The 26756-nt window shown below is 31.1% G+C and overlaps 2 protein-coding genes across 3 annotated transcripts in view; both read left to right on the top strand.

Annotated features, from left to right (window-relative positions):
- Positions 1-11838, top strand: Alg14 (ALG14, UDP-N-acetylglucosaminyltransferase subunit). The gene is made up of 7 exons (XM_080160878.1): positions 1-113; positions 385-491; positions 1057-1117; positions 2223-2308; positions 6656-6802; positions 9753-9811; positions 11730-11838. The coding sequence occupies exons 1-7, from the start codon at positions 12-14 to the stop codon at positions 11789-11791; spliced, it is 624 nt and encodes a 207-aa protein (XP_080017004.1). The 5' UTR covers positions 1-11; the 3' UTR covers positions 11792-11838.
- A 1292-nt stretch (positions 11839-13130) lies between these two features.
- Positions 13131-26756, top strand: part of LOC145319051 (protein Fe65 homolog) — a 113461-nt gene continuing 99835 nt past the window's right edge. The window contains exon 1 of one of the 2 annotated variants that reach the window (XM_080160876.1): positions 13131-13196. The gene's annotated coding sequence lies outside the window, so the exon portion shown is untranslated. Of the gene's footprint in view, positions 13197-25627; positions 25750-26756 lie in introns of those variants that run through there. The other variant, XM_080160875.1, reaches the window with a different exon arrangement.

The raw sequence follows: 26756 nt of genomic DNA, 5'->3' as shown, positions 1-26756 counted from the left end.
AGATATAAAAAATGTTAAGTTTAATGATAAATCTAGGAATTATTTTTACCTCGGTGATTTGTGTATTTATAGCAACTTTAATTGTTGTTAGAAAATATAGGTTATTTGATAAGGTTTGTTTTTATTTTGATAAAATAGAAAAAAAACCGTATCTTTTTTAAAGTAGTAAATTAGCTTAGGATTTTGATAATTACTGAACCGATAGAGTTCTCCATTTTAAGGAAGACCCCGGGATGGTTTTAGAATATTTTTCTGTTCATTTACTGTTCTGAGCTTTTTTAGTTTTGATTAACAAAATATTAGTTGGGGTTCTAAAAGTTTTAATATTATATTGGAAGATTTCTTAAAATAAGTTCGAAAATTTTCTACATTTTAACTTTTCAGGATAAATGTTTGAAAGCTGGAACTTGCGTGGTTCTGGGATCTGGAGGCCATACTACAGAAATGCTGAAGCTGGTTTCTACCTTGGATAGACAGAAATTTAGCCCCAGGTGAATTGAAGTTTTATATCGGTTTGGGTACCTAATGTTTTAGACATTTTTGGAGGGGAGGGGCCGACACCTTCCTAGGGTTATTTTGATCTGGGAAAACCCTACCCCCTTCCCAAAAATAATTGATTCTTTGTAATAGATGGGGGGAGAGACGAGAGGTAAGTGGCAAAGCCATAGTTTTCCAAAAAAAGAAGCCAATTTTCGGGTATAGTCCCTTTCGTGGCAACGCACCTTAAGGATCGATTCTTAGTATTTTTCAATGTAGCTTTTCTCCTATTTCTAGCCCCTGCGGGAGGCTCTAACCCTGCGGGGCCTATTGCCTGACCCTGTGGGGCAAACACCTAACCCAATTTAACCTAACCTAACCTAAAATAACCTAAAAAAAGCCATTTTATTAATACGACGAATCGTCCCTTAAGGGGCGTTGCCACGAAAGGGGCTATTCCCCAATTTTCTTGCCAATCTTATTTACTTAATTTAGCAAGTTTCCATGATTTATGTGGCCATGCCTAGTGTACCCAGAAAGAATAAATATTAAAAACTCAAATGCTAAATTTTTATTTAGGACTTACTTCATTGCAAGTACAGATGATTTTAGCATAAAGAAGCTAATAGAGTTTGAAAAGGTATTTATTTTCATTTTCATAAAAAAAGTACCTACCTATATCATTGTTCATTTTAGATCAATTTATTGGTGGTAATATTTTAATGAAAATCTACAAATAGGTATTATTTCGTTGTTATCTTTTGCGTTGGCCTAAAACTTCAGTTTCAAGATTTAATATCAAAAGTTTGAATCTCCAGAAGGGTTATTTTTGTATGATATCATATCAATCATTATCTTATATCTTAAGAGCCCTGATGCAAAGAGATAAATACATGCAAAACAATGAAAAAAAAAAACTAATAACCTCAGGGAGGCACTGGACAATAAAATTTGAATTATAATACAATTATCCCCTTAGGCCCCCCCTCCTCTTAAAATTTGAGAACTCCTTTTAAAATTTTGAATCTTGATTAGATTTGTATTATGTAACAGTTCCCAAACTTTTTACCAACAATTTTTATCTGTTTAAGGGATAATTTTGTTTGTCATATTTAGGGGTACATTAATGTATTCCATAAATCTCACTATTATAATATTTAGAATTTTTTACTTTTGGGCTAGATCATCCTTGCTGAAAGTATACAGAATGATGTTGTTATTTTGAATTATCAAAGTTTCAACAAAGTAAACATAAACCCATATTATTCTTTTTTGCAAAACTAGTTTTCACTAGTTAACTTTTTTTTTATTTAACATATATGACAACGTCCATTCGAAGTAGGCATAGTAAATGAATAATATATTATCCATTTATTGTTACTTTGACTTTTTCGAGGCACTTGATAATCATTTGATGGTTCTTTTTTAGTATAACTAATCAGCGCAAACTGTTACTTTGCCTTTTCCAAGAATCAAGGTTCTGTTTGATGTGGTAATTCTTTGAAATGGACATGACATAAAATGAAATATGGAATACCTACTAATTACCAATCTTAGTGCGCGGTAACAGTAAGAAAAGAAACCAGAATTTCTCGCGCGTTTTGAGGAGCTGTGCAAAATTTGGCCTTAACTGTTCCAGATTTTTGTATTCACCTGGTTTTGTCAGAGTGTGCAAAAATGCTTTGCATCCGGTCATTTAAATTTAAGCTACATTCAAAATCTTTTAAATGTTAAATTATTTTTAGGGATACGATGATTACAAAGTGCATGTAATCCCAAGAGCTAGAGAAGTTGGACAATCATACTTTACCTCTGTATTTACGTCATTAAGGTATTATTAGAATAATTCTAGGACATGCGGCTTAGCATACTTACGCCCAAAATAAGTGCCAAAAAAATGAGAAGATTCCGAAAAACAAAGTTTTGGGAAAACAACCTAGATAGCTAAAAATTCATAAATGGGTTACTAAATAAAGGTACTTAGAAATTTCGGTATTATCCTCTCAGAATCCCCCCCCCCCCCCCCCCCAACAGCAAACTATGAACTCTGGCGCTCGGCTCCCTAACCTAAAACCTAACCTAACCTAAAATAGTTGTTCGTCGTTGTCGGGGGGGGGTGGGGGGGTTACTCAAATTTTCAAAATTAAAAAAAAACTTTCTAAGAGGATAACGCCGAAATTTCATAAAAAATGTACCATTAAAAACTAAACTTTTTATTCCAATTTATATTCATTTAAAGACACTATATTGGGTAAGAAAATAAAGCCTAACCGAAAGTAATCTTTAAAATATTACTTTTAAAAAAGGTTTAAGTTTCTTGCATAGAAACATAGTTAAAAACTTGAGTTTATATTCAAATGGTATTGGTGAAATGGTTACATTTTTTATACTGTCTAATGCTTACAAACTAGTTCTAGAGTTTTAAACTTGAAATTATAGGCATTTAAATCAGTGGCGTGCGGGTATTTGGGGCAATCGCCCCCCCCCCCCCCCTAGCGACTAAAACGCCCCCTCCAAGCCACCGCCCGCCCACTAGCGACTAAACCGCCCCCCCCCCTGGTAAACAAAATTGCCCCTTTTTGCCCCCTACCCTCCAAAAAGCAAAACTATCCCAGTTTCCAAAAGATCAAGAAATACCTACTCAAAAAAAAATTTTGGCGCTTTGCGCCAACCAGGAAGTTTTTCACTTAACCTTGCCAACTAGTGTAGAAATTAGGTTATAATCTCTTTTCACTGAACATAACAAACCAGGTAATAGGAAGTATTTCATTTTATTTTGTATCCCCAATGATGATACACAAAATTAACCCCTTATATAGATTACAATTAGTGGATGAAACATATGGAAACTCAACTTAGTTAAACAACCAATTAAAATTCCATTAAAGTCCCCAAAGTTGTGGAGAAGGAATGGGGGAGAAGAGATGGGGGAAAGGATGGGGGTGAAGAAATGGGAAATAGGGATGGGGGAAGGAATGGGGAAGAAAGGATAAGGACTAGAAGGCCCATAATCAAATAATCCCACCCCTTAAAACGCTCTTATTTAAAATTAGTATATGTAATCAAAATGCCCTCCCCCCCCTAGACAAAGTGCTTCGCACGCCACTGATTTAAATGGTAATGGCAAAATGGTTTGATACACTTCTTTTATTCTCGTAACTACACCTTTCTTGGAGATTTTAAGGTAGATGAATGGGTTAGTGGCAAATTAAAGAAAATATTAAAGACAGAAACCAAATTTACTAATCCTAATTTTTTTAAATTCTAAATTTTTTATGTTCATTAAACAAAACGTATGGTAAAGCCCCTTAAGAGGCGTTGCCACGAAAGGGACTATATCCAAACTTATCATTGTTATAAAAATGTAACCATCTATCCTTTACCAAAATTTCAATAGATTCATTGATTTTCTACTTCTTGCGTCATCAAAACTTGAAAACAGTATTTTCACAATTGAAATTGATGGTGTCTTCAAAAACAGTGAAAAAATAAATAGTACTTTATTAGGCAAATAGAATTAATGTGCAGGTTTTTTTATTAAGGAGTACTGAGGCACACTTAAAAATATTATTCATCTATTAAATTTTAGATGTGTGTATTTGTGCTTTTTAACATTTGACTGCAATGAATAAACACATTTGAATTTATTAAAACTTGTTATTTTCCACTAAGGTGAAATTTTCACCCACTACAACGTTTTACAATAAAACGCAATTTACAAAATTTAAACCCAGAACCACTTCATTATGCAATCTACATTTTCCTGGATATTTTGTCTACGGTAGTCCATAAGTGTACAGCTTTGCAGTACATTGTTTCTATTTGTTAAAGCAACACGTATGATAAAAGAAAAAGGTTCTGTTTGAAGTAAAATGCTTATATTTCAATCAAAATCTATATTTTTGTATTTTTTACCGATTCACTTCATTATGCAAATCAAAAGAAAATCAATGGGAAAACGTCTGTTTTGCCCTTTTCTCCACTTTTAAAAATTAATTCTGATAAAATAACAATTTTTTAAGGGATTTATGCATTAATTATAATGAAAAACAGTTTAAGGTATTTTTTAATGATTTTGCTAAATAAGAAATAATTGAAAAAAAGAAATTCTATCCCTATCACTTTAGAGGACAGCTGCCGACCCCCAGACTTACGGATGAAGCTAAATACATGTTAAAAATAAAAATTAGCCTGAAAAGTATACAAAAATGTTTTTTGATGTGTTAAAAAAATCCATTTTAAAATCTTGATTTTGAGGATGATGGCCTTTAAGATACTCTTACTGGTGGTGATGGTGAGCTAAATGTTATCAAAGTGCATGCCCATGATGAAAACTTATATATTGAACTATGGTCCAATTTTTGTAGTCATAGCAGCCTCCAGCCAAGCAATATTAAAAACGAAAAAATGCAATTTTAATTACTAAAATTCATAGAGTAAATAATGTAGTTTTTAGATAATGGTTATATTTCATGTTGAGAGGCTCCACTGGAGGCTGCGATGACTACAAAAAAAATAGTACATAGGTTAATAGACAAGTTGTTGTAATGGTCATGTACTTAGATAACATTTAGCTCACCTTCACCACCAGTAAGAGCATCTTAAAGGCCATCATCCTCAAAATCAAGATTTTAAAATGGATTTTTTCAACACATCAAAAAACATTTTTGTATACTTTTCAGGCTAATTTTTATCTTTAACATGTATTTAGCTTCATCCATAAGACTGGGGGTCAGCAGCTGTCCTCTAAAGTGATAGGGATAGAATTTCTTTTTCTCAATTATTTCTTATTTAGAAAAATCATTAAAATCTACCTTAAACTGTTTTTCATTATAATTAATGCATAAATCCCTTAAAAATTTGTTATTTTATCAGAATCATTTTTTAAAAGTGGAGAAAAGTGCAAAACAAACGTTTTCCCATTGATTTTCTTTTGATTTGCATAATGAAGTGGATCAGTAAAAAATACAAAAATATAGATTTTGATTGAAATATAAGCATTTTACTTTAAAAAGAATCTTTTTCTTTTATCATACGTGTTGCTTTAATAATAGAAACAATGTACTGTAAAGCTGTACACTTATGGATTACCGTAGACAAAATATCCAGGAAAATGTAGATTGCATAATGAAGTGGTTCTGGGTTTATTTTATATTTACTATTTGTGCCTAAACGATTTTGAAGAAAACTATTATTAATGAAAATAAAATTTAGCCCTCAGTACAAGTGACTAAATCTTTAATAATTCGGTAACAGCTAAATGTAATCAAAGTGCATGCCCATGATGAAAACTTATATATTGAACTATGGTCCAATTTTTGTAGTTATAGCAGCCTCCAGCCAAGCAATATTAAAAACGAAAAAATGCAATTTTAATTACTAAAATTCATAGAGTAAACAATGTAGTTTTTAGATAATGGTTATATTTCATGTCGAGAGGCTCCATTGAAAGCTACTATAACTACAAAAAATGGTACATAGGTTAATAGACAAGTTGTTGTAATGGTCATGTACTTAGATAACATTTAGCTCACCATCACCACCAGTAAAAGCATCTTAAAGGCCATCATCCTCAAAATCAAGATTTTAAAATGGATCTTTTTAACACATCAAAAAACATTTTTGTATACTTTTCAGGCTAATTTTTATCTTTAACATGTATTTAGGTTCATCCATAAGACTTGGGGTCAGCAGCTGTCCTCTAAAGTGATAGGGATAGAATTTCATTTTTTCAATTATTTCTTATTTAGCAAAATCATTAAAATCTACCTTAAACTGTTTTTCATTATAATTAATGCATAAATTCCTTTAAAAATTATTATTTTATCAGAATAAATTTTTAAAAGTGGAGAAAAGTGCAAAACAAACGTTTACCCATCGATTTTCTTTTGATTTGCATAATGAAGTGGATCAGTAAAAATTCAAAAAATATAGATTTTGATTGATATATAAGCATTTTAGTTTAAAAACTATCTTTTTCTTTTATCATACGTGTTGCTTTAACAAATAGAAACAATGTACTGTAAAGCTGTACACTTATGGAGTACCATAGACAAAATATCCAGGAAAATGTAGATTGCATAATGAAGTGGTTCAGGGTTTATTAATCAATCGGTTTTTAACTCTTGTATACTGTATAGTTCATACAACTGAAACTTCATAAAAAATATACTATTAGGGCCCTGGTATGGTGTATATCACCCGTGTATCAGCTGGACGCTGATGTCCTGCTAGTGAATGGACCTGGCACCTGCCTGCCAATCTGTTTGCTATACATGCTCACACATCCTGCAGGGAAGGTTATCTATGTCGAGTCTATTTGCAGGTAATTTTTGCAATAAAAGATTTCAGACATTTTATTAATAGCTACTCTATAATTCACTTTGTCTGTCCGTCAGTCAGTCCAGCCGTTCGTAACGCTATGGCGAAAATGGAGTTTACTCACGCACCTGCTATTAAAGCTAGAACTCAATCACTTAGGTATATATTTTAAATGGGATGACAATGACAGTTGAAATAATCTAAGACCTGTTCTCTTGTACTTCCCAAAATATTTATCATTTACCTTAGACAGGATTTTGTTTTAAGAAGGAAGATTAATTTATTCTCTGTCCTGTATCTTTTAATTAAAAATAAAAATAGATTTTCAATTCTATATTTTAAAAGTTTTAAAATCCATCAAACTAACTGACTTCCCTTTCTCTGCTACTTTCCATGAATAAGCATTCAAAAGAAAAACATTTAAAAGAAAAACATTTAAAGATAAAATTATCTTGTATTTGGATGTATGATGTCCGTGTATCCATTAAGATCTCGTTGACAGAGACTTTCTACTGATATTTTAATCTAAGCTTGTTGTTTTGTTTTTTAGTATAAGCGGCTTCGCTACTTTCAGTACAATACTAACTTTCATTTTAAAAAAAATTTTGAAATTTTAATATCCAGTGAAAACATATGTACAATAATGTTAACGTAACTTTTTGAATACTCCGCGAAAAAAGGTTTTTTTTCTATCAAAATCCCTTTCCCTGATAGAAGGTGGGTGAATTTAAAATTATCTGGAAAACTTTTAGGACAGACAGACAGACACATTATATGATCAAATTCAGATAAAAGTTGAATAGGGAGACGTTTTTACATTGTTTTGATACCAGCTAATCTGTCATTCTTTAAAGATTAGCAACAAATTTTCAAACAAGTAATAGTAAAAATTATTATTTTCTAATCTTATTGTTATTGAAACTACATTCAGCTTATAAATAAATAAATATTTTTAATAAAATATAAAAAAAAACATTTAAAAGTAATTTTTTGTTAACTACAAACAAATCTATAGGTTTAATGTATTAGATATACGATTGGCAGTTGGTTATTTAAATGTTTAACCCCGCAAAACTTCTTGTTTTTAACGGATTTGCAAGAACATTTTAAAAATTGGATAGAGGGGATGAATAGACAAAAGCACAGAAAACAATTAAAACTAAAAGGATTGGGTCAATTTTACGATGTTTGATTTAAGCAAAACATTTAATTTTTTATTAACTTTATAAATTTATGTCCTATTTTGATTTAGATTTCCAACCGACCGTTAACAACTGTAATTTTATTGACTTCGTTTCATTATTATATTTTTTTCTAGAAAAAAAATATTGGTAGTTTGTTACTTCTGCGCTACTCATGTACTACCAAATTAGTCTTTCTTGGTTTTAAATTCATTTTCCCCCAAATACTACTTATCACTTTTTTACCTACTATTTTATAAAAATCTGGGAATGAAATATGAACTTTCTCTCCCTAATTTAACTTTTTTCTTTCAACTATTTTCAAATATAGATTGGGGTTTTCTGATGTGTTTGATTTCTAGCCCTTCCTAAAAGGTGGAATGAAAGGAAGTGTATTATTAAAATTGTTAATAAAAGCAATATCATAGATATTTTAAAAGTTTAATTATGTTAAACCTTTTGGTTTATTTCAATGACTATTGCTTGCCTGTTAATGGGCCAAAGTATCTTGATTTGTAAATAATGTGATTATGTCTTTTTTATACGAATCTTATTTATCTTTCAGTTTGAGCAATCATCGATCGACACCTCTACGACAGCGTTATTTTTGTTTTTAATCAAATGAACTACAAGATTATGCTAAGGGGTTGCGCGAAGCGCACTTGAAAAATTTACTCCACTCTGTATTGAAATACTTACATGTCTTCTTTCGAATTTGAATCTGTGTCTGTATGAGACATATGTTACCTAGGATGAATTTCAATTTCATATTTGGATTCCAAACTTTCTTGGACTGGAGGGGAGAGTGTCAGGGAATAGGATATTTATGTTGAATAAGTAATGGAGTAAGCCTTTGCGTATACTTAAAAACAAAGAAAAATAACATTAATTTTAGTATCAGCAACTCCATTATTTAATTTTATCCTAATAACTAGTTAGCATATATTGAAAAGAAATTATGTTTAAAGACTTGAAAATATTAGCTGCTCTATAATTTGGAATGTCAGGTAGTCTGTCTTAAAGTATTTTGGAAATCAGAATTTTATCGGCCCCTAATCCTATTTAAGATTCTAAGAATTAATAAACAAAGTATTTTTCCAAATCTTTTTTGTGAATCTTGGACAAAATAGCCTTGGACAAAATAGCCTCGGACAAAATAGCCTCGGACATATTAGCCTTGGACATAATAGCCTCGGACAAAATAGCCTCGGACAAAATATTCCCAGGACAAAATAGCCCCGGGACATTTACTTAAGAAAAATAGCCTAAATTTTTAATTTTAGAATTTCGTGGATTTTACAAAAAGTGGTTGGTAGATTTTTTACAATTTTTAATACCTATTGTCTTTGCAAGATCCCTTTTTTTCTCTAGAAATCTATCTCTGTTCTTACGGGGGCATAATATGACACACAAAATCTATTTAAATATCAGTAGAATTCAATATAATATATCCAAAAATATATATTTGAACAATCTTGCTTCTAGCCTTGCTGGAATTTCATGAAATAATTCAACCTAACTTAAGTATCAGAAATAAAACAATCTCAAGTCTTTTATTACATCTTAATAAATGATTTAATATGAATAAAAAATTATATTTTTTTATAGAAGCAGCTTATAGAGCATATAAAAATGTATACTGGCCTATCATTGGTCATTTGTATTGTACGGCGTAATTTTTCTTTTTCCTATAGGCACTTTAATCTGCTTCATTTTATATAGTAAAATATAGCTGTTATAACCTACATCATCATACAGTTATTTTTATTTCAGGGTGAAAACTTTGTCCCTGTCATGTAAGCTACTCAGAAAGTTTGTTACTCAGACCTTAGGTATTGTTTTTATCATCATATCAATTCTATTACTTTAGTATGTTAGTTTGAAAATCTGGATAATTGGGACAAATAAATGATGTATTATAGACGGATTTAGATATTTGAATTAAAAAATTAGCTTGAAATCGAATGAGCTAATTAAAACAAGTCATGTTGTAAAAAATAAAAACTGAAATATATATTATGCTATATATAAAAGAATTTTAAGGTAAAAGAAAATAATGAGCTCTAGTTTTTGACAAACATAATTACCCCTTTTGTATATTAGAATTATTGGTTTAAAAGTTTGGACACTTAAAGTTTCAACAAACCAAAGAATATTTAATAAAATTAAATTAAAGTTTTGTTTGTAGCTAACGAATGTTATCTTTTTTTTCTGAATATTATGGATTATCGGTAGTCCAATCTTTTCTTTTATCTACTCTGTCTCAGACAGAGAGGGGATGATAGGCTGTTTATTACGCTAGTCCAAAGTTTTATAATAATGTTTTCTTATTCATTGGCCTAACAACTTTAGGGACTTGAATTTTGATTGTTTGATTTTTTAAGATAAGTGTTCAAACGTTTCTACCACTAATTTGAATCTAATGAAGGGGTAATTTTGTGTATGATCATTGGCAGGGTTGTCGAATTGGGCACTTTTTTTGATATTGGGCGGCCCAATTGCCCTAAAGGGTTTTGGGCGGGTTTTGGGCGCCCAAAAGTGGTTTTGGGCACCCTTTTTGGGCAAATGTCGTAAAAAGCATATAAAAAGGATATAAAATAGCCTAAAACCATACCTAGACTTATTATTAGAAATAAAATAGCCTAAACCCATCTCAGGACCTATAAAAGCTCCACTGGAAAGGAGAACCATATCGGTTCAGCAGTTAGCGAAATCCTTCTCTAGATACAAAAAAGCTTACTAATTTATATAGTTAACTAGCGGCTACGGCCCTAGAGGCCTCTAGGGGCCCTTGAGGAGGGAAGAGTCAAATTTGATAATCCAATTATTATATTAGATTTGAAAAGAAAAAGTAAAAAAATTTGGGGGGGGGGAACATTTTTTTTTTGGGGGGGGGGGCGGGGTGGGTGTTCTCCCCCCATTATTATTTTTAGTTTTGAAAATTAAAAAAAAAAAGTTTTCGGGGGAGTGTAATTTTTTCTAGGGGCGATTTCTCTTAGGAGGGTGGTGGTACCCTCCCCCAAAATAGTTATAAACCTATGAGAAGCTACCCTGTTAAGGAGAACCTGATCGGTTCAGCGGTTAGTGAGATCCTTCGGTACAAACACACAGACACACAACCAAACAGACACACATCCTGTTACTTTAGTATAAGGACTAGCGGCTACGCCTCTAGAGGCCTCTAGGGGCACTTGAGGATGGGGGAGTCGAATTTGATTACCCAATTTCTTATTTTAGATTTTAAAAGAAAAATTTTAAAAAATATTTTTGGGGGGTGGAAAATTTTTTTTTTTGGGGGGGGGTTGCCCTCCTATCATTTTTAATTTTAGTTCTAGAATTAAAAAAAAAAAAATTTGGAGGGGGGAATTTTTAATTTTTGGGGCGGTTGGGGGTGTCCCACCCCCCAAGAAAATAGTTATAAACCTTCCCGGGACCTACGAAAAGCTACCCTGTTAAGGAGAACCCGATCTGTTCAGTGGTTAGCGAGATCCTTTGGGACACACAGACAAACATCCTGTTACTTTAGTATAAGGATATCACCCAAAAAATAGGCCCGCCCCCCCTCTTATTTAACCCCCTCCCCTTTTTCTCTCCCCCTAAAAGGGGGGTGCCCAAAACTGCCCAAAAGGACCTTATATTGGGCGGCCCAAAACTGCCCGCCCAAAAGCGCCCGCCCAAAATGACAACCCTGATCATTGGTGATGTACATCAATTTATGGGACATTGTCTTATCTTCTGTCTATATTTCAGTGCAATGGGAAGAATTGTCGGAGAAGTACCCAGACACTAAATTTATTGGAAAACTTGTCTAAGAACTAAGAAGACTACGCCGTAGTGGATGAGACACTTGAAAACACAATATGTTCGAAATCATCCTGGACGTTTGGCATAGATTTATAAACATTATGAATTAAATTCTTCTTTAAAAAAATGGTATCTCTGTCTTTTTCCTATTTATTTTGCATATTTTAAAAAAATCACCTAAAAAGTCTGTTTACCTACCAATTTGTAGGTCGAAGATGAAGGTATAATGTTTTAGTAAAAATAAAACACAATCAAAAGTCCTTTATCTATTATAAGGGGGGGGGGGGGGGGGGTTAATGCAACCATCTCGTAATCAGTGAGCAAATGACACTTAGAATTCGAATTTCGATCTGAACTTTTGCATGAGAATTCTTGGTAGGTCTATTTTCCCTAAATCGAACAAAAAGTTGGAAAAGTAACGGCTAGCGGCTCAGCCGTTCAGCCGTTTTTTGCCTATTTTCAGGGTAAATCCATCATCAATTACGTAGGAATCAACTTTTTAAAACATATTTTTGGTTGAATTCATGTTAAATGATAGCAATAACTAATTTTAAAACTTCTAGTACCAACAGCTACCGTCTAGAACCGTTTGATAGCGTTTTGGAGTAGAAAAGAATATTATGTTGAGAGAGGTTTCGTGACTAATTTGCAATATAGATATCAAACAAATGGCAAAACAGATGAGCCGCCAGCCGTTAGCCGTTACTTTTCCAACTTTTTGTTCGATTTAGGGAAAATAGATCTACCAAGGATTACTCATGCAAAATTATAGATGGAAATTCGAATTCTAAGTGCCATTTGCTCACTTATTACGAGATGGTTGCATTAAAACCCCCCCCCCTTATTTGGATTTAGAAATATTTTATGTTTTAGTTGCGAATAGTAAAGTTGTAAGACTGTGATAAAAAAGTGCATGTCCTATAAAAAAGAATGTAACTCCTTAAACCAAAAGCAAGTAAGCAAGGATAAAGGAATATGTTAATAGTGTACAAATAGTCCCCCTACCCATGTTCATACATTCAATGTTCCCTTGACCTATCCTGGATTTTATAATTTTGTTCAAAAAATTGTTGATCCGACTTTGAATTTATATATATAATTCAATTTTATACGCGAGAAGTTAAAATATTTTAGAAATAAATTAGATTAAAACTAATTTAAGCAATGATAATAAAACATTTTGGCCTGCTAGATGATTCTTAAAATCTAATGTTGTTTCTTTTGATTATTCATTTTTATAAATACCATTCTGTGATATTCTTAATTTATTTGGAATAATTTGCATTAATTAATAAAATTATCAAATAATATTTTTTTTTCTTATTTTACATTTACCTATATGATTTCAGAAGTTATGTGAATATTAAAAAGTTGATGTATCTCCAAAAAAAAATGACTGTATTATCAAATATGGTGAGTCAAATATGAAACACATTAAAACATTTATGTAAAATAACATAATACATTAATTCAATAACCTCTAAACTGTAAGGCCACTTATTGTAGACAACATTAACCCCTTTCTCTATTGCATGTTTTAATTATCTACTGAAACAAAATTAACCCAAGCAAAAAAGTGTATATTGAATATTTTGTAAAATAAAAATATAATTCCTTAAAAGGCTTATCTAAATATTTCTTTTTGCTTAGAATAAAAAGTACGTGGTTTACTAATTTTAATCAAAATCCATTGAATCTTGAAACTAGAACTTTAATTATTAATATTTTCATTTCGCTTTAATGTCATACCTAATCCTTGTAAATAATAACTCCTTTGTGAATGCTCATTGATATTTACAATACTAGATATTAGATAACTTTTGCAATACTATTGATTTATTATATTTTGTTTTTTTGCGATGTTTTTTACAAAGAAAGTTGGCATATTTACTTTTAAAAAATAGGCAAAAACCTATTAAAACAATAGCACAAATCCTTTTTATTGTAGTTCATATTAAATGCAATGTCCCATGACTTAATTTAAATTAAGTATGATTAACAATATTGTTATGACTTCTGGTTGACATAAAAAGTAATTTTATTTTTCCTTGACCCTTTTTATATTAAGTCTTTATATTTGCATTATGGTTAGCTCTTACTCATTTAACTGCTCTTTTTATTTTTAGTAGCGAAGCTACTCTAAAATCAGCACCAATGCTAATCAATAATTTGAAATGTCTATATGTAACAAACAGTTGGTGGGAATTTCTTGGCTGCTGTTTAAAAAAATCCTATTCCAATGAGCGTTTAGTATATAATCTACTTGGTCAACAGAATAGCCTAAAATCAATTAAGCTTCCTTAAAACGGAGAACTAAATTATTTCAGAAGTTATCGAAACCTTACTCCTTACGAATGGTCGATCCGTTAGCTTTTAAATTTTAAAGGTTTAATTTTAATGAAAACAAATTTCTTTTATAAATATTCATCCTTATCCCTGTGAAACTATGACCTAAAGTGCAATTCTGTATATTTTGCATGGAAAAAATAGAAAACTTTTATTAGGATAAAGCTGTCACTAAGCAAACTTTAATAATCAGGGATAAAAGTTATGAAATTAACAGTAAAAAAGCATATACCTTTGCTATAAATATAATGATTGTTAATACATAAAAATCCAGGGAGGGACGGGACATTGGGATGTTTATTGCAATAGTCCTCAAATTTTTATAATAACGTTTTCCTATTCGTTAGCTTTACAATTTTGGAAACGTGTTCAGACGTTTCAACCACTAATTGTAATCTGCAGAAGGGGTAATTTTGTGAATCACCTTTGGGGATGCACATAAATATTGGACCTTTTTTATTTAAAAAGATAAAAATAAATGTAAGTCGTTTTTAATACTCATTTATTGCACTTTGAATTCAACAAAGCATTTGATATTAGCTATAAGTTTAAAAAAAAATATTTATAATAATTTTCCAATGCAGCAAAACCTAGCACACACTTTTTCTAACGCTGTTGCTCAGCAATCATGTGAAACCCATAACCGCAGTCGTCGGTAATTGAAAAGATCTGCAGAAAGTCGAACTATTGTAGGACAATCTTCAGCTGCAGGTATAAAACACGCCAAATATTTATAATTGAATAAACAATATGCCTTTGCTACTGTCTACATTTTTATCATTTCCGCAGTTTGGTGGTTTATAAGCTTGAAAAGCAAATATTTTTATGTTTTTATGTCCCGTAGCCTGTAATCAGAAATAAGATATAGCTTTCAGACAGGAGAGCAAACACAGCTCTGATTGTAGAGTATTTACTTTAAAATTTAGATAACTTCAGACATTTTAGATAAAGTATAACTATACACTGCACTTTTGCTTTATTTAGACAGTAAAGATCTCATACACGGTTGGGCCAACCAACTGTCAGAAAAAAAATTAGTAGCGGTTAGGGGCATGTTTGAATATAGGGGGGAAATATTTGTTTTGTTATAAAATCAGCGAAGTCTACGCACTTGGCTGTGATTTTTTAGCCTTTGATTAGGTTGTTTCGTTTTATAGTAGTAGGAACATCCGTTGTATGCTATTATTTTCTGTTGCTGCACTACTTAAGAAATACATTTGTCCTAGTTTTCAGTAAATCTATAAATTTATCAGACTCTGATTGTTGCAGTTTTCTAAATTGCAATAATTTATGATATTTCTAAAAAAACAAGGACGAAATTTTTTTAATAGTTCAATATCGTGGCCAAAGAAATATGTATATAAAAATCATATGAAAACGAAAAAAGAATTTATACTGTTCTGATATAAAGGTGGTTAAGAAAGAAAGTACCTGTTACATATTTTAAATAAAGAATGTGAATTTTTATAAATCTTACTTAAGATGAATTTATCAATGTCATTACTTCAGTAAGATTGCCTGTTAATTATTTATTTCCGTGGAAGAACATTTTTATCGACTTTTCGCAGAGTAGCTGCGTTTATGACAACATCCATACATAGTGAAACACTAAAAAAAGTTGTGGATGAGCCATTGGAAAAAGTTTTTGGCTTGACACATCAATAGACCTACAGAAAAAGTATATACTTGATGCACATTGGTATGGGGAATCTTCACAAAAAAATATTAATATCTTCAATAAAAGCAGAAAAATTCATGTTCCCCCTTGTCGGTTTCTTACAGACGGAAGGACGTACAATTTGAATTATAGAGTAGCTTCACTATCTTAAAGTTAAGGCATGAAGTCCGTATGAGTGGACAGATAGTCTGGAAATTGACATATTTATGTGTCCTGTCCTCAGTTTAAGATATTTTTCACAGTATTGCGGCTAATATTTAGAAAAATATAATATTTGCCTCCAACATTTCTCTAAATTAAACTGTGAATTTGAGGATTTTTTAACTTCATTTTACTATGAATCACCACACCCAAATATGCTTTATATCAAACTAAAAAGTACACCAAGTCTATTCATTAGTCTCTATCATTCAATAGTTGGAAGAATTTTGGAACATATTTTTTTAGGTCAGGTAAGGTGAGGTTATATTTAGTACTGGGTAGCCACGCAGAGTAAGCATAGTAAAACAACCCATTCCTTTATTCAATCTATTAAAAAAATAAGGGTGCATTTTTTATTCCTCGACAGGTACTTTGTGGGAAAGAATCAAAATTTCTAAATATCTTACTAGAAAGAAAAGTTTGAAGTACTGCTATCATAAATATATTTATAGACCGGCCGAGAAAAATATTTGATGCAATGGGCCTTGTAAATTATTTATTATCTTCCAAAAGCCTATGTCCCCTGTTTACGCAAAAGTGTCAGATGTGCCCCCCCCCCCCCTTGATTCATTTTATAATAAAGGGAAAGGGGGTGGTTGCCCTTCCAAATCTCTCAAGAAATAAAGCATAACTGGTTTCAGTCAAAATAAAACTTTTAAAAAATATCTTTAAAAGTGTTTACCTAGCGAATTTACTTAGTCAATTTAATTTTTAAATATTAACAAAATAATACCTAAATGTTTAAATATTTATGTTAATTTCAATGTCCTTGGTCATTTCAATATTCTATAGCTGGATTAGTCTGCTATGGATGTTTCTTGAAAACTACTACTTAATATTGGTATAGTAAAATTTTGAGTGTTTCCCTCATAATGTTGTCTTCATATTATAGACTGAATTCAAAAAAATTGCACATGTATATTTACTTCATTATCTTCATTTCTGTTTGCAAAATTTGCGGATTTTTAAAATTTATGTTAAAAATATTTTAGGTAGGTAGTTTGTAAAAAACAGTAACAAGCCGTTTTCACTTCACAGTGGGAGCATAGGCCGCTGACAATTTGTCAGTGTTTCTGTAAAATTGGGCTTTTTTATGGATATGGGATAGGGTTGTTGGTCCTAAGCCCTATGATTGCGGTGTAAAGCGTTCATTTGCCCATCAGACAACCAACCCTATGATTTTACGACCTTTGTCTGAGAAGTCCTGTGCATGGTAGTGAGTTGCGCCTGTTTTTGGGCCAAGGCATTCCCCCTACTCTAACTATTTATGTCGCGCACCTAACATAGCAGCAGTAGGAACCTTCCCGACGACGAGCGGATTTGCTATATGTTGAGCCACGATTAGGTATTTTGTAGTTTATAGAATTATTATATAAAAATTTACTTGCATATTAGCTCTCAATATATTTTAAGAGAAATTGAATTTGCAGTTTTGTACCATATCCCATTGTAAAACTTTGTATCTACGACGTGCCATAATATGGCTAGTTCCAATAAATTAAAACTAATATTATAAGTTTATCTATTATTAGATGTTTCCAAAAAACACAAATTAACCTGATTTTAATAGCTATAATCATTGAAAAGGCATTCATAAAAGATAGATTTAGAAAACTGTAGAACTATTTTTGTAATGTGTCCTGATATCGTATGATTTTAAAATCAAAGTTTCTCTATAATTCCAAATGTACAGTGGTCATCCCTTTATCCGTCAGTTATTTTCAACTTGAAACTTGATATTCTTCGGCTACTATTAAAGATGGATTTCTGATTTTTCTTGTGCAGATTTCTATGACTAATGAACAACTAATTTGACCGTTCTTGATATTATAGAAAAATGTTTTTTTCTTTGCGAATTTTACATTTGTTTTTCCTTACATTTATCTAGCAAAACATGTTCAATTGTTTTATTTGAACTCCTTTTGTTATACGTCCAAAGTTTATGTATGCTATTAGTTCGAAAGGCCAAAATTATATCCATGGAAAGTACACAAGAGACATTACTTTGGAAGGCCAAAAGTTGCGGTTATTTATGTGTGTGTAGGCCCAGTTAGATCTCCTATACTGCTTTAGTGACTAATTCATCATTTTCAGGGATTTTTAGTATTTGTTTACGGCAGATAATCAAGTCCTTATTATCAAGAAGGTATTTTCATAAACTTTTATTACTTTATATGCCACTTGCCATACGTCGCAGCAGTAGATACTTTATTTACGCTCTTAGTATGTCATAAAATGTTTATACTGAATATTAATATTTAATAAAATTTTATACCCATTAATAATATAATACCCCCCTTTCCAATTTTAGTTTTTAAAATTTAGGAGGCGATTTCTCTTGGCATGGTAGATGTACCGTACCCTCCCTTAAAATATACCTTTCTCTGGACCTTTAAGAAACTTCACTGTTAATGAGAACCATATTGTTCCAGCGGTAAAAGAGATCTTAAACTACACATAGACAGACTGACAAACATCCTGTTACTTTAACTCAAGAATATTCTGTTTATTAAACACGATAAAATGCGGGAAATGCATCTTAACTAGGTGCTTTGTATGTGCATTGCATAGCTTGAAATAAGTTTATAATAGTTGGGGGTAGATTTTCTCTATATGTGGGATATGTTTCTATAATACAAAGAATTTAAGTTAGGCATTCTGCATTTTATAGCCTGAAAAAAGGAATCAGGATGTTTTTGTCTGTATGTAGCGAAGTATCTGGGAAACAACTAGAACTGTATGAATCTTCTGTAGAGTAAAGCTTTTCGGTTAGATCGGTGTATTTCTTGCAGACTTCTAAGTTTTTTGTCTTTTTTTTTGTGAATTAAAAGGGAGTTGACAACCACTCCTACCTTCCACGTTTCCTCAAAATTGATATTTCTTAGAGAGAAGGTTTAGGACATTAAACGGTAATTTGTGATAAAACAATACATAATACCCCACCTGTAGATTAAAATTTTTTATAGAAAAGTTAAGACACTTTTTGATCGACACTAACCATTCAAAATTCAATAAAAAATACCCAAAAGTTTGAAGCCAACGAACACGATAACTTGATGTAAAACTTTGAGTACCCACCTAGTTTTGATCACTTATAGCTGTAGATAGAATAAATAGCTAATTAATAAATAAAACAGTATTGTATGAATATTGCATAGCAAACTTATGGTAATTATATTGCCCCAGTTTTAAAATTACAATAAATACACATTCTAGTGTTCATAATTTAGACATTGTGTTTGTGTCTATTTTACAGCTACTCTATAGTTTAATTTCCATGTTGTTAAGAATGTAACGTTTGGAGTTTTATATTAAATTTTTTTGTAGCCATTTATGGACGTTAATAGAAATAGTTGTATTTATAAGTAATTGGGCTATAGAAGGGAGGGGACATTTGACTGTATTTCATTCCAGTACCCATTAAATTAACACGTTCTCTCGTTGGTTATTTTTAAAACTTTGGATACAATTTCATTTTGATTAAAACTTTGGATACTATTTAATTGGATTGGTTGGTACAGTCTAACAATGCCCAAACTTTTCCACCAATAAATTTTATCTACTATCTATTTGTAATAATAAATTGTCTTAAGACAATGCCCAATCAGCAATTTTTAAAAAAGCTAAAAATTAAAAAATATTTCCACAATTATGTTATTTTTTTTATATGAGCTAAGTATAGCATGTTAAATTTTACACTACATAACACTAAAATACAAAGAAAAGAACTAGGTTGAACTCTTACATAATACACATGTACATACACATAATATTATAGAAAAGTTTCAATCCTACCAAATACTTCAAAATCGAATTAGAAACTTTTTTCTTTTTGAAAACCATTTCAATTTCCGTTGCCTAGTTTTCAATCCAAGATGTACACGGATGGATCTTCTATAGGAAAAAGTATGACAACATCCATAGGTACAGAACAACAGAAAATCATGGATTGACAAACGAAAAAAATAAGTTACAGAGAATATTTTGGGTGTAGTCCCTTTCGTAACATCGCACCTTATGGGGCGATTCTTCGTATTTTTCACAGTAGCTTTTCTCCTATTTCTAGCCCCTGCGGGGCCAATTACCTAACCCTGTGTGGCAATCACCTAACCTAATATAACCTAACCTAAGCTAAAATAACCTATAGAAAGCCATTTTAAAAATCCACGAATCGCCCCTTATATGGCGATGTTACGAAAGGGACTATTCCCAAGATTTTCAGTATAAATAAAACGTTGGAAAGATTATAGATACAAAATCATGAAATCTTAAAATAAATATACAGATTTGCCTCTAGTAGCATGATAGATGGGCCAAGTTAATTGTTAATGGATGCTCATTGGTCAACTTAACCCGCACAAAAAAATCATCTGTCTATCTTGAATTCACATTTCTCCAATTCCGTTTCTTACAGTAAGGCGGACGGATATTTTGAATTATTGAATAGCTGTGCTACTAAAAATATGGAAAAATGCAAAATCCTACAAATAGCATAAAACCTGCCAATGCAAGAATCTTTACTACCTAAGCTTTTATGAAAATTGTTTACCTATTGGTGTAGTCGTTTTACGAGGTTTCACTAGACAAACATAAATGGATACAGATAGACAGACAAAAATCCTATTACTTTAGGGCATAGGATAAGCAGACCATTATTCGTCCTTCATAAAAACCTTACCTTTCTGATTTTACGAAATTGGAGCATTTTTTCAACAGATTTCAATGCATAGATAAATTATGTTTTAGAGCATTTTGAGAAGCGTCTCCACTCTATAACCTTTGTATGTCTGTACGTATTTGCGTGAGAAAGTAAATAAAAACAGTTCACTTTTAATTTACTTTATATTATTACCTATGATATTTCACATTGAATATGACTAATTTTAAATTGTGAAGCTTTTCTAAAATTAGGGTCTGTGCGTACGGTAAGCTCTTTTCGTTAATATATGCATGTTAGAACTGTCCTATCGTTTTAAAATTTAGGAAATGATTCCTGTTATAGTAAGTTAAGATTGTTAATGCCCTGCTACGTTTGAACATATTTTTTTCCTTTAAAAAGGTTAAGGTTTTCTGTATTTTTAAAAGTCTGTCATTCCTTTTTTAATAATAGTTTTTAATAGAGAAGCTTCTCCATAAAATATAAATTTCATCTGAAACGATTTAAGGGAAGCGTGATATTTCAGCTTTTTAAGACAAACAACTCGCATGATCATAAATTTATATGCCTCTTATATTTTCCTTAATCCATTTGTTTGCTTTTGTGTGCTTCGCTACATATAGATGTTACCATCCTTGTTTTTTTAAAAATCATTCCTTCTTTTATCTAGTCTTGGAAGTTTTTATTGATCGTCTTTAATGATTTTTTCAGTTTGTTTTACATCCTTCTATATAAAGTAGTAAGATTTTTTGGAATTGAACTAAAGATCTCGGATATTGCTGGTAAGAATTGATAGTACTTTTCAGGAGTGTTTAATAAATATCTTGGTGTGGGTTAATGCTATTTTCCTGGCCACCTTGTTCTCTAACAATTAGGACATTGCAACTAGAATTGAAAAATTTTAACAAATCTATCAGTATTAGGTACTATTATAAACTTAAGAATGAATGTATTAAAAAAACAATTTTAAATTTTTATGTTGGTTTACTCCCAAGCTAGAATATTATAGGAATATGGGAGGATTTGATTTCATACCAAAGTAAGTATGACTTCTTATAAGATTATAAGTAGACACCTAGCGAAACTAAAGGAAACTAAATTGAAATGTAATCATAATTAAATCTTTTTTGATAAAATTGAATATTTAAAGAGTAGCCGTGCTTCTAATTATTATACCACATTTAATTGCAAAAACGTAGACTTTTTAATTTTTTGGTAGGAAAAAAAGTGGAAATGTGGTTTTATGAAGTGGCCGCCGTTGTTTTTTTCCGTTGTTGGCTGCAAAAGTATGCCTAATATATAAAAGGCTAAAGATGGAGAAAAAGAGTTAAGGGAGGGCGCAATATGCTGTGCATAATAAGGGGAAAGTTATTCCAACATTTTATCACCGGAAAAGGGCGTGCTAAGCAAAGATAAGGAAGTGGTGGGGGGAATTTAGTTGAATGGGGGAGAAAGGGAAATTTTAGAGGGGTGGGGAATTCAGCCTCCCGGAGTAAACCAGTTTTCTCCCTTTATCTTGTTTTCCCCCCTTAAATATTCCCTCTCTCTCAACCCATCCCCACTTCCCTTTATGTTCAATCCCTCTTAGTGAGAGAAGACCATTCAAACAGCTGATTTGTGACGGCCTCCAAAATTGTAACCAGTGACTCGCAGTTGTGGTCTTGTAGCAGACATGTACATGTGTGTACAGCTCAACAGCTGAAATTACACATTTTTAAAGATCCTGTGACTTTATGTTTAATTATCTATTAATGTTATAAAAATACAAATATCTGAACTAAAAATAGGCAACAAAGTATTATAATTTGAAGTTTTTGTTAATTATAATTTTAGAATAATTGATTAAAAGTGTATATTTATGTAACTTGTAAAATATAAAACCGTAGTAAACAGAGTTCTGTAAAGACGGACTGAAATGTTCAGTTTTTAGTCCCTTTCTCCGCTACTCTCCCCTCCCCCCTGTGTATAAATACAAATCTCTCCCTTTTTGGGCTGGTTTTCTGTTTCTCTTATGCCATGATTTTAGCATGCTATACAAGTTTTTAAGAATTTTAGCTCTTCTTTTTCTTACAGAAGCATGCTTTGTGAAAAACAACTTTATAATTCTCTCTTTTAATTTTGTGGCCATCTTTAATTCATATTTTCCCATTTTTTTCTAAAAATTTCTTTTACAAAATCCAAATTTTTTAACTTTTCTTAATGTTTTTAATGATGTTTTTAAAAGTAACACAATATTTTTAGCTGCATAAAAATTGGATAGAAATGTATAATTTCAAATCAGCTGATTTTCTAGTAATAGCCGGAGAGAAAATTATTAATTTCTTTGTTAAAGTCATAACCACAGCAACTAGATTCATGATTCGTTAAAAATAAAACCTATTCTCTCATAAATTCCCCCCCCCCCCAAAAAAAATATATTATTTCAATTTTGAAAGATATTATAATTTTAGCTCTAATATTTATTTATCCTTTACTTTTTTTGTTTTGGTAAAATATGTTTTGTTTTAACAGTGAAGGGCGGACATAGAATGTTTTTATTTTCTTTGTATATTAATTGTCCTCTGCCCCAAAACCAATAGCATTACCAACTGAATGCCAGACCATAAAATTATAAGCTGAGCTGGATGCTCATTGTTTAGAGTAATAAACAAATTCCAGCTAAATCTTTAATTACATGTATAAAGTCCCTTTCGTGACATCGCCTCTTAAGGGGCGTGTCGTCGTATTTTTACAGTAGCTTTTCTCCTATTTCTAGCCCCTGCGGGGCAATCACAATAACCTAAAATAACCTATCAAGAGCTACTGTGAAAATACGACGAAATGTCCCTTAAGAGGCGATGTCACGAAGGGGACTATACCCGAAAATAACCCTTTTAAAAGTATTTATATTTAAAGAGTTCCTGCAACTAAAAATTAAAAATTATATGTTAGTATATATAGACGGATGTGAAGCTTTATACACTTATAGAACACGTCATGCATTATAATAAGCCAATTATTGTGAGTACAAGAAAATGTAATTAATATATTTGTGACAAGATAGAATATTAATTAAGTATAAGAATAACGCCAATATGATTCATATTGAGCTTTCTTATTCATTCAGACATTTTATTTCTTATTTTTATGCATAGTACAATACTAGGGATCTGAAGTTAATGAATTGATTTACATCCTCATAATACTTACCCCTTCTCTAGATTACAATTAGTGGTTCAAACGTTTGGACGGTTCCAGGACAAATGCAGGAGTCCCAAACGTTGGAGTGGACAAACTCAGGAGTGTTAAAATATTAATTTTCTTATTAAGTATTTCTTTACAGATTAGGTTGGGACTCCTGCGTTTGTCGTAGGACCGTTTGGACACTCAACTTAATAAAAGTTCTGCAGTTTTTTAGCCAACGTATAAGAAAATTTTATTATAAAACTTTGGGGACTCCCTGTTACAATACAATCATCCTAAAAATGAACTGAATTTCATTAAAAGTTAAGATAAAAGCAAAATTTAGATATTTTGTAGCTAGTTTATAAAGCATTCGTCTACTCTTATAAAATGGCGGGGTAGTGCGCAGTGCTAAGCAGTGGCTATTGGCAGATTTTCTATATTTTTAGTTTTTAAATTTTGCCGCTAATACCTAACTAATTTTATGTTTAGGGCACACTAAAAGTGTTAAAGAGAAATATTATACTAAAATGTGTTTACTTCAAAAATATTTAAACTTTATTTTTTATAAAAACTGGAACGATTTCTGTTTCCCCTCAACGGCCCATACAAAATATTTCTTCACATGAAAGATTTGTGTTCTTTACATGTCCAGCTATTTTACTCAGGGTTTAGGATATTTGCAGTGAAAATATAAATTTTATGTCAAAACATTTTTTGTGGGTATCTATTTCAGAGAAGCACTCAGCAAGTACTCTAAGATGTTTTAGGATTTTTAAGGTTCTAAAAATAACAGTCATGAAAAAAAATCTGATATTGTGTTTGAAAACATACCCAACGGCTCTTTGATTAATCATAATCGTAGCCTTTTATTTTTTGTAATTTGTTTACCTTAAACATTTCCTTATCCCTGCATCTTTGTTGAAAAATGATAAATGTTGTTCATTTAAGTTTATCTAATCCCGAACAAAAGACACAAACTTGTAAATAAAAACAAAAAAAAATTCTTTTGGCTGAATAAAATATTTACAAAATGATATTTAGTGTAAATAAAACCAGGATGACATCATGCATAACAGAAATACAAATGAATATTATTTTGCTGAACAGACTGACGAGCAAATTGAGTAATGATAAATCAATGCATTTTTTAAATTTTCTTCTTAAAAAAGTCATGTATAGTCCCTTTCGTGGCAACGCCTCTTAAGGCGCGTGTCGTCGTATTTTCACATTAGTTTTTATAGGTTTGGTTAAGTTGGGTTTAGTAATTTCTAGCCTCCCTAGGGAATCTAGAAATAGGGGGAAAGCTACTGTGAAAATACGACGAGACGCCCCTTAAGAGGCGTTGCAACGAAAGGGACTATACCCGAAAAGTCTTTTTATGGAGTTATGGACAGACAGTTGGACTGATAAAGAGCAAACCATTTTAAAGAAAAAAAAACAATTTTCCACTATTTAATTATGGCCTGATTGACGGACAGTTATGGTTCGTCATTGATAAAATTTCTCTTCTAAGAAATAGAAATACCCTAAAAATCTATTATTTAGGGTAGAAAGATAATTTTGTTCGTTAATATTATTCTAGGGTATTTTACTGTCTTTCCATTACATCAAATACTAGGGCGCAACCGCTAGTACTAGTACAAAAATCGGTTTATCCATTGATGTTTGTGTAACTATTCTAACATAATTTGTGACTTTTTTTTCTTCATTTACAGCTTTCTGTTTCTAATTATAAAAAATATTCATCCATAAAAATTTAGCTTTTTCATAAAGGTTTTTTTTTTCATAGATTTTTCTCAACGAATGCAAGTATCTCCTTGAAATAATTTTAGTGATAAAATAAAATATGTTTTCAGTTAAAATAATAATGTATTGATAGTGAAAATTTAGACCCATCTACATTTCAAATTTTATCCAAGGTAATTATTTTAATATCATCTATCAAAAAACCAGCTTCTTTCTTCAAATAATTATAATGGCTGAACGTTTTCCCAAACCTCACTAAAATAATAATGTTTTTAAAAGTATAAAATTATTTGTGTTTCTTTTCATAAACTTAAATAACATTTAATTAGAGAAAAATAAATAGAATAACAAAATTACTTGATGGCTTTGAATGTTTTTTACCCAACCTCCATTTAAATTAAATATTTATTTTATTCGGTTCAGAAGTAAGTGCAGCTAGAATTTTATATTTTATTCAATATAATTTTAAACATTATTTTCTATTATTTGTCATCCTATAAAAAATTTTATGAAAATGGGAAAGGCTGCCCCCCTCCAACGTGAATGCTAATGTTTATTCGTGTTATTGATTAATAAAACGAATTATATTTGAATTAAATCAGTAAACACTGCTGTAATTAAAGATTTCTTATGGCAGTTAAGCATTTATCATTAGCTTGCAACGCCCTAACCTATCAGGTGGTTTCTTTAAGTATTTCTATGTATTATAAACTTTCAAAATGTATGTACGTCTATACATAGCATTCTGTATTTCAAGTTATTTGTGATCCAAATTTCAATTTTGCCGTTAGGTTTCAAATAAAAAGTATTGTCACTTTTTATTTCGTTTTTTTCAGACTATTTGAATTTTTGAGAATAGTTAATATGGATGTTATCATACTTGTTCTATATTTATGATTAAACCATAAAAGGATTTAAATAAATATATTTTGCAAATGTGGTTAAATAAATATAAATTAACGACTCAAGTAGTTTAGGTGTGCATTCATATGCGTGTAGAATCATATAACCTCAGTTTTTATTATTGGCAGTACATTTACCTATCAATTGCCTCATACAGACGAGTCTGCTGTCCATGACACTTTAACGCCAGGTCTAACAATCTAGGATAACTTAGAAGAACCAATCTCTCCTTTTGTTGTCCTAATAGCCGGGGTCGTTGGTAAATAACACCCAACAG

Source organism: Acartia tonsa, chromosome 5 (genome assembly GCF_053477335.1).
Source record: "Acartia tonsa isolate MP-2025a chromosome 5, ASM5347733v1, whole genome shotgun sequence".
NCBI lineage: Eukaryota > Metazoa > Arthropoda > Copepoda > Calanoida > Acartiidae > Acartia > Acartia tonsa.
The sequence above is the reverse complement of the archived record's forward strand: the minus strand, read 5'-3'. Positions and strand labels throughout refer to the sequence as shown.

Bases quoted from the DNA above. Each gene is read 5' to 3' on its own strand.
- Alg14 (XM_080160878.1), top strand. From the start codon at position 12: ATGTTAAGTTTAATGATAAATCTAGGAATTATTTTTACCTCGGTGATT. The intron at 492-1,056 runs GTGAATTGAAGT...ATTTTTATTTAG, and splicing joins AGACAGAAATTTAGCCCCAG to GACTTACTTCATTGCAAGTA. The intron at 6,803-9,752 runs GTAATTTTTGCA...TTTTTATTTCAG, and splicing joins TATGTCGAGTCTATTTGCAG to GGTGAAAACTTTGTCCCTGT.